Here is a 9,101-nt window from a genome sequence, read left to right as displayed (position 1 = left end):
GCCCACTATGGCTGGCGGCCCCCTGTCACACTGCGCCATATAAAGAGGTGGGCGCTGGCGGCTCGCAACACGAGGTTCGTCGCAAGCCGCGCACCCCATCGACAATCCCTTCCGATCTAGGGTTCTCGCAGTAGTGACGGGAAGCACCACCACCACCTCGCCTACTCTCCGTCATCACCGTGCGCCACAGCACCACGATGGCCTCCGGTTTGAGCTCGTCAGCACCAGGAGAAGGTAGGTTCACCGGAATCACTAGCCTACACCGATCCAGAGGATCTATCAAATTTCACTGTTATACTTAGCTAGCACGGTGACCTTTGTAAAGTGTGAGGATATCATATTTACCGTGTCAAATGTGTCAAGTATATATATCCATATTACATGGATATTTTTTCCTCCCATTTACCCCCCATTTTAGACATGGATGCAATTACTTCCTTGTTTGCAAAGTGTATATACCAGCCTTTTCTAGCCCATTGATGGCTTTTATACCTATTTAAAAGACACCATAACAGGAGGAGTAATCCAGCAGGAAGGCTTTCAATACTTTGGCATGGGCTATTATTTACTCCTCCTCCAGGCTACGCTACGCTGTAAAGACGTTCGTATAGACCCATACTGTACCATAAATACGTAGGTATATACCGTTTGCCAAGAAAAGCAGCGTTGAGCAAAAGGCGCTGAGGCGAGGCAGCAGCACGGCCGCCACCACCAGCATCACCACCACCCTGCGGCAGGAGGAGCAGGACCGCGGGCGGGAGAGAGCTTTCTATTCCATTCCCCCCCTCCTCTCCTCTCCTGTCGAAAGCAAAGCAGAAGCAGGAGCACAGTGAGCTGAGGCTGAGCGAGCGAGTGAGGCTGTGGGCGCGGCGGCAAAGAAAACCCAACAAAACCCAAAAGCGACCGATCGATCCCGGCAGCCCGGCTCCCTCAAAGGCGAGGAAAGCCTTCCGTCCGAGCACCCGCTGCCCCCTTGCCGCTCGCTCGCTCGCTCCTTGGACGCTTGCGGTGAGCCTCTTCCTCCCCCTCCGATCTCCCCGCTTTCGCTTTCCCTGTTGCATATCACTCCGTTTCACAGTGCATTGCGAGAAAAAAGAGAGGGTAGTGGTGGTAGTGCTGTCTCTCTGCTGCGGGTACTTGAGGAGGCACGCCGGGCCGCCTCGCTCCTCGCTCGCTCCTCGGTGTGTGGGTGTTCACGGCGGCCATTAGAGGGAGGAGGACACCTGCAAGCAAGCAAGCTAGCAAGGTCACCCTCTCGCCCTCCGTCTTTCTACCACTCCCAACACAAGCACGCACGCACGCGCACCGGCACGCACGCGGGCATCGGAGGGAGACACTCCTCCCAGCCGGGTCGACAGGGAGACACGGGCACATGCGCGCGCGCACTTGCGTCGCGTGGCCGCATCTTGGCTGCACTCTTCCCCCCGAGCAGAGCAGGGCACTTGTTGCTGGCGGCGAGCAGTTCTTGGGGCTGGCTCCGTCCGCTGCTGCCTGCTGGGGTGGGGTGTAGCCCGTCTTTTTCTCGGGGGAGGTGGGTCTGCCTCCGCCCGTCGCACTGTTCCTCTTTCTCCGGTCATGGCCCGCCCTAATCCGCCCGCTTTCCGTTTGTTCTTGCGCGCTTTGTTGGGTTGGGTTGGGTTGGGTACCCCTGTTTGGTTTTGTTTTGTTGCCATCCCCGTGGCTCGCCTCGCTATAAATCTCGACGCCTCCCTCCCTCCCTCCCTCCACATGCTCCCTCGTGGCCGTCACATTGCGGCTGCAATTCCTGTGGGCTCAACGGGTTTTTAATCAACCAAATTCCGTTATCCCCCTCCCTCCTGCTGCGTAGTATAATTAGCAGCAGTATCTCTCTTCGCCCCGGCACAAGGCTGCGAGATCTTGTCACAAGATTCCTCCTCGCAAGCACAAGCACAAGCACGAGCGCAGACCGGAGCGGGCAAGTGGTCGCCGGTCCGGTCTCTCCGTTGCCTCCCCATTTGCGCTAGAAAAAGATGCGCCGTGTCGATCAACTCGTTTAAAAAAATCTCGGCTAACTCTGTTTTTCCCGTTGTTTCTGCAGAGATTTGTAGGGTCTGGGAGGAGGAATGTGGACGCGTTGTTTATGCTAGGCGCGAGCTTTGGACACGAGATCCTGCCTGCGTGATTCTTTCTCGCTTTCTCGGTTTACCGGTGCTGTAGCGGGGGAAGGGAAATTTATTGCGGAAGATCTCAATCCACCGGGATCAAGAAGGACAGGCGGATTAAGAAATAGATAGCGGCAGGGGAGGAGGAGGAGGTGGGGCTGTGTCAGCTTTGTGCTTTGTGGGTGTCCGTCCCTCCCCGCCATTGTTTACTCCCCCTGAGGCGCTTGTGCTCCTCGCCGCAGCACCACCCCGCATAAGTAGGCCGGGGTGGGGTGGAGTGTGCCTCCCTCAAGGACCGATCCTGCTGCTGCTGCTGCTGCTGCTGCTATTGTTTCCGTTGTACGAGCGCCGGGCCGGGCACGTTGCCATATTCCATCTCCCCTCCCCCCCTTCCGCCGCCCACCACCCCACCGGCCTAGCTTAGCCAAGTTGCTTCTGTTCCTTGTACTTGCTGTTTCTTTGCCGTCTGGTCCTGGAGCCGTTGCTGTTTGTTCCCTCGACAAGTATGATGGGTTAGCATAGCACACAAGTCTTCTTCTTCTTCTTCCTCCTCCTCCTGCTCCTGCAGTGGTGGTCAGCGCATTGGCCTGGGGGAGTGAGAGGCTGCAAGGCAAGGTGGTGTGCTGTGCTGCGTACTTGTTCGTCCTTTGAACCTCTGTTTCTGTCAAGATGAAGTTCATGAAGCTTGGATCGAACCCGGACACCTTTCAGGACGATGGGAGCGAAGTCAGGTGAGTGATCCATTCATCCCTCTCTTGCATGTTCATTCACCTTGCTCTTGTGCATTGTTTCTGTTTGCTTGCTTGCTACCTCTGGCTGGATCAGCATACAGCTATATAGCTCACTGCTTTTATTGGTTTCAAGTATTAGGACATGATCCCAACAAGAACCGGTTTTTGTGTCAGTTTTCTTCATTTCTGCATCTCTGAAACTTCTGTCGAGCTTTAGCATATGAATTGCTGATATAGAGGGACCATAATAAAATGCTAATAACGGACAAACCAACATAAAGAACTATGGTCTTGTTTAGTTTTGTACATGTGAGTATTATACTTCCCCAGCTTCTCAGATCCTTAAGGGTCAAAGTTCAAACTGTGGGACTACCACTTTCTTTTATATCCTCCCATTGTCAAATGTCTTGTGGGTAATATACCCTATCTTATCCAGGATATGTGCATGTTTTGTTCCTGGGATCCACACAAGTACCTTTAGTATGATTTCCTTTTTCCGGGGAGCCTTTTGTATGATGTTAACTGCTCCAAGTTTAATGTCGTCTACTTCAGCCTTGGTTAGAGCGGAGTGACCGTGATTTGTCGGGTCTTTGTAAAGAACTAATGATATAGCTGTATGATTGAAAAAGTCGCCTAAACATAACCGTACTCTTGGATATCCAAGTGCTTAAAGGGATTCAGAGTTGTGAGAACTTGGAAGTGATTTAAAAATGGTGCTTCATTTGAAGTTTCTGACCAACTTTCCAGTCATATTTGAATTGCCAAACATTAGTTTGTACTACATGTAAGTTCATTTCTTTTTTTATGAAATATTTAATTGGATACTGCTTTTGAGCTATTTTTTCTTTACTTTTTAGATTCTAAATGTACAAAGTTATTTCTCATGTAACATTCATGTTCTTCATTTTGTGCATTCCCCATCTCTTTAAACGGTCTCATGCTAAATAGACAAATCTGTTATCCACTCATAGCAACAACAACAACAAACATCCTGTATACATTTGGATACATATTTGAATAAAATACTGTCTTGTCCTTCCAAGATATCAAATGACTACCCAATAAAAAAAGATATAAAATCATTGCAGTTGCTTGTTCTTTTTTTATTTCTCTTATGAGAATTGTTTGTTTTGCAGAATTGTGGAAACTGAATTGGTGAGTGATATCACTGTTCGTCTAGGGAACACAAAGTTTTACCTTCACAAGGTAAACAATTCAGTTCTCTTCATTTACTTTTTGCTGTAGACTGCTTTCATAAGATCTATGTTAGTAAAAAGTAGTCATGCTTCAGAAGATCATGGCCTCGTGTCTTTTTGTTTACTTTTGGTTACCAACTTGTTCTCCTATTTCCATTGCAAAAACCCTTGTAACGTGTTCTGTTTATCACATATTATTAGCTCTCGTTGTTTTACTCAAGTTAGTTAGTTTATGGTATGGAGTTCACACAATTCATTGTTCCATTGCAGAGATGACATTGTTATATATTTTTCTTCTTTATCAAATGTATTGTTATATTTTCTAATGGAACGTGCAGTTATATTTTCCTGATTTTTACGTCATCCATCCATGCAGTTTCCACTTCTATCCAAGTGTGCTCGCTTTCAGAAGTTGATCCCAACTACTGGTGATGAAAATATTGATATCCACATCCATGACATTCCTGGTGGCCCAAAGGCTTTTGAGATATGTGCCAAGTTCTGCTATGGCATGGTTGTCACACTCAATGCGTACAATGTCGTTGCTGCCCGCTGCGCTGCGGAGTACTTGGAGATGAATGAAACTGTCGACAAGGGTAATCTGATCTACAAGATTGATGTCTTCCTCAGCTCAAGCATATTCAGGAGTTGGAAAGATTCCATTATTGTCCTTGGGACAACAAAGGCTCATTTACCATGGTCAGAGGATCTTAAGCTGGTTAGCCACTGCATTGATTCCATTGCTTCAAAAGCCTCTGTTGACACCTCCAAGGTTGAATGGTCATACACGTACAATCGCAAGAAGCTCTCAACTGAGAATGACCTTGATATGCAATGGAATGGAGTCAAGAAGCAGCCGTCTGTGCCAAAGGATTGGTGGGTCGAGGATCTCACAGATCTCGACATCGATTCCTACAAGCAAGTCATATCAGCAATCAAAACAATGGGTATGGTGCCCAAGGATGCTGTTGGTGAGGCAATCAAAGCCTACACATACAAGAAGCTCCCCTCACTAAGCAAGGTTTCAATGATCCATGGTGATGGAAAGGTCCGAGCGATGCTAGTTACCATCACATGCTTGTTACCATCAGAGAAAGGCTCAGTCTCATGCAGCTTCCTGCTAAAGCTACTGAGGGCAACCAATCTGCTTAAATGTGGAGAGATGTGCAGGAAAGAGCTTGTGAAGAGAATTGGACGGCAGCTGGATGAAGCATCCGTGTCAGATCTTCTTATTCCTACGGTCGATGGGGAGACAACTGGTTATGACATTGACATGATTCTTAGCATCGTCGAGGAGTATGTGAGGCAAGATAACAAAAATACTCAGAAACATAATGCTGAGGTGAACGGTCACGTGCAAGCACCTAGTACATCTATGATCACGGTAGCAAAAGTCATTGATGGTTATCTCACCGAGGTTGCAAAGGACCCCAATACCCCTGTTTTGAAGTTCATCAATCTTGCTGAGGCAATTTCAGGCAATTCAAGGCCTTTCCATGATGGGCTATACCGCGCCATTGACATGTATATGAAGGTACCCTTACAACTCGCAAACTACAAATGTCACACAACCCATCATCTGCATGTACATTGCGTACTAAATCACTTTCTTGTGCATACTTCCAAATATATTCCTAATGTATTTGAATTGTTGCTGTTTTTGTTTTGGTTTATGAATTTCTTTTGCATTCATTTCTGTCATCGCAACCCATTCATTTCTTATTTCCTATGGTCCTATATTCATTTGGTAAATAATTGACATTCTTTGTTTCAAAATTTGAGCAGGAGCACCCAAGCCTAAGCAAGAGCGACAAGAAGAAGCTGTGCTGCCTCATGGACTGCAAGAAGTTGTCGCCAGAAGCATGCGCCCACGCCGTCCAGAACGAGCGCCTCCCTCTGAGAACCGTGGTTCAGGTGCTATACCACGAGCAGACAAGGGCATCCGCGGCGGCGACGGTCCGAGCTGACAGCATCTGCATCGGCTCCTACGAGAGCTCAAGGTCAGGCGCCACAACAAACACTGAAGACGAGTGGGATGGAGTCATAGGGGTGGAGGACCTCAGCCTTTCATCAAAGACCACGAAGCTGGAGAAATGCCACAACGCTGAGAAGAGCCACGGCAGCAGCAAGAGCACCGCCAACGGCAAGGCGAAGGGCGGCGCGACGCCGAAGAAGGTGCTGGGGAAGATGCTGTCGAGCAAGGCGCTGACCGGGGAGCGAAGCAGCTCGGACTCGTCGGACAGCGCCATCTTGCGGAGCCAGGACCATCCCAAGAGGACCCCCTCCAGGAGCACCAAGCCGTCGGCTGCTGCCTAGCCCTCCCTGCATCTCATCAAAAGAGTGGTGCTGGGGTTTTAGCTGCTGTCTCTTCTTCTTTATGAATGTTGCATAGAAGCAAGAATTAATGTTTTTTACAAGTCTGTAGGGATGTTATAATGTCAGGTCTGCTTTTAGGGGGATCTTGTTATTTAGCATGTAGGCTTTGCCATGAAACCTGTGAGACCTTTGGTGCTGCTGTGAGGTTTTATGCCATTCACTCCTGGTAGTTATAAGAGGCCTAATGTGTTTGGACCTTAAGTTGCTTTGGCCACTGCGGCGACGTGATTTTAGATCAATACCAGGTTAACAGGGTTTACTCTTGGTTCTGGACTTTGTATCCTGAGCTAAGAATTGCAGAGTAGCAGGTTTGGGTTAGAACAAAATGAAGGATCAGTAAGGTACTGAAATCTAACCAAACCCAGCGAAGCATCAGCAAAAAGTATCACACTAAGAAATTGCTAGGGTTGTCAAACGTAACAAAAAGTGTGGTATCACAAACAAAATTGATTCTGTCCCTCTAAAAAAATGATATATAAGAAAAGTTTGAGCGGCTAATGAATCGAACTTACAAATTGCAAACGAGTCACACGAAAGATGCAAAGATGCCGGGTGCTAGCAGAGCTTTATTTTGTAAACAAATAGTACAACACTGAAAGGTGGGAGTTTTTCGAATCCAAGAGGTTCACAAGATGGCAAAGGACTAGCATGCAAATTTCTAACAAAAAATTGGACCATTTCTTGATTAAGAGTGGAGTCCACTTTTTACCCTGTAGTTGTACATTTGTGACACGTATTACCCCGTTTAGTGGAAGTTCTATCTGTTGAAATATATTGTTCATATCTCTTTCTATCAATTCGGACTTTTGGATGAGTTGTCTGGAGCATGAATTTAATATAGTATCAGAGCCAAGAGGTCTTGAGTTCAAGACCCTGCCAACACAATATTAAATAAAATGATTCTGCAGCCTACAACGATCCCACGTCTAAGGACTAAAATAGCCTAGACGTGAGAGGGAGTATTGAAAAAATTTGCCCACATCTCTCTATCAGTTTGAACTTTTGGATGAGTTGGCTGAAGCATGAATTCAATACAGAATACGGAGCATGTAAAACGTGGTTGTTGGAAAACTGCTCGACACCCTAAACCGGGTGTGGCTATCTCATATATATAGAGGTACACCAAGGTGTACAATACAGAATACAAGTCATGTACAGAGGCTACGTATTATATAGTCTAACACCCTCCCTCAATCTTAACTGTGTCCTGAGGTACAAAGCAAGTTAAGATTGCGCCTACAACCTATACTCTGTGGCTGCGGTAGAGGCTTCGTGAAGATGTCAACAAGTTGATCTTTAGGGGAGAAGAACTTGATATGAAGTAGCTTTTGTGCAACGCGTTCTCTCGCAAAGTGATAGTCAACTTCGATGTGCTTCGTTCGGGCATGAAATTCTGTATTAGATGATAGGTATATAGCACCGATGTTGTCACACCAAAGGATCGGCGGTTGAGCTTGAGAGACCCCCAACTCTCTCAATAAGGATTGTACCCATATGATCTCAGTTGTGGCATTAGCAACCGCCTTGTACTCGGCTTCAGTATTACCGCGAGACACTGTAGCTTGTTTGTGAGCATTCCAGGCGATCAAACTAGGACCAAATAAGACTGCATATCCCCCCGTGGATCACCTGTCATCAGGACTCCCAGCCCAATCTGTACCAGAGAAAGCCGAAAGCTCACCAGATGGTGCAAGCCGAAGAAGCAACCATACGAGGCAGTAAGACATATGTAGCGTAGAATACGTTTCACGGCTGACCAATGTGAAGTCTGAGGAGCATGAAGATACTGACACACATGATTGACTGCATAGGAGATGTCAAGACGAGTGATAGTCAAGTACTGCAGACCAACAACAATATTGCGGTACTTAGTGGCATCATCGGAAGTGAGGGGATCCCCATCAAAAGCAAACAAGTGATCAGTGGCAGACATAGGAGCCATAGCATGTTTGCACTTAAGCATACCTGCTCGTCGCAACAAGTCCAGAGAGTACTTGTGCTGTGTGAGGGTCAACCCAGCAGAGGACCGAGAGACTTCCAATCCAAAGAAGTAATGCAAAGTCCCCAAGTCCTTCACGGCAAAATCAACACTCAAAGCAGACAAAAGACGGTCAGCAGCAACATCGGAGGATCTAATGAGAATAATGTCACCAACGTAGACCGGTAGATACATCGTCACCTCAGGCCGACGAAGAAGGAATAACGAGGTATCAGCCATGGATGGAACAAAACCAAGGGCCCGAAGAACAGAGCCAAGCCTTGCATGCCATGCACGAGGGGCCTGCTTCAGCCCATAAAGCGCCTTGACCAGGCGACACAGATGATGAGGACGATCAGGATCAACAAATCCCGGGGGCTGACGCATGTAAACCTCCTCCTCTAGGACACCATGTAGAAAGGCATTCTGGACATCCAGTTGGCGAAGAGACCAGCCTCGAGTAACAGCCAAAGAAAGCAGTAGTCGAATGGTAGTTGGCTTAACAACTGGGCTAAAAGTATCCTCATAATCAAGACCATACCGCTGTTTGAACCCTTTTACCACTAACCATGCTTTATAGCGTTCAATAGAACCATCAGCATGCCTCTTAACCTTGAAGACCCACTTGGAATCAATGATATTGATACCAGAGACCAGAGGAACTAACTGCCAAGTACCATTTTTCAACAGTGCCTGA

General features: G+C 47.4%; 1 protein-coding gene across 5 annotated transcripts; it reads left to right on the top strand.

The window, feature by feature from the left end:
* The first annotated feature begins 686 nt into the window (after positions 1–686).
* Positions 687–6,627, top strand: LOC123098342 (BTB/POZ domain-containing protein NPY4). 5 transcript variants are annotated; one of them, XM_044520314.1, is made up of 5 exons: positions 687–1,008; positions 2,060–2,854; positions 3,991–4,060; positions 4,427–5,584; positions 5,836–6,627. In XM_044520314.1, exons 2-5 carry the CDS (start codon positions 2,793–2,795, stop codon positions 6,364–6,366), a joined length of 1,821 nt encoding a protein of 606 aa, XP_044376249.1. In that variant the 5' UTR covers positions 687–1,008; positions 2,060–2,792; the 3' UTR covers positions 6,367–6,627. The 5 variants fall into 5 exon arrangements, with proteins under 5 accessions (XP_044376249.1, XP_044376250.1, XP_044376253.1 ...); XM_044520315.1 differs by lacking the exon at positions 687–1,008 and adding an exon at positions 1,015–1,246; XM_044520318.1 differs by lacking the exon at positions 687–1,008 and adding an exon at positions 1,266–1,531.
* Positions 6,628–9,101: the final 2,474 nt, after the last annotated feature.

Source organism: Triticum aestivum, chromosome 4D, assembly GCF_018294505.1.
Source record: "Triticum aestivum cultivar Chinese Spring chromosome 4D, IWGSC CS RefSeq v2.1, whole genome shotgun sequence".
NCBI classification, from domain to species: Eukaryota; Viridiplantae; Streptophyta; class Magnoliopsida; order Poales; family Poaceae; genus Triticum; species Triticum aestivum.
The sequence above is the reverse complement of the archived record's forward strand: the minus strand, read 5'-3'. Positions and strand labels throughout refer to the sequence as shown.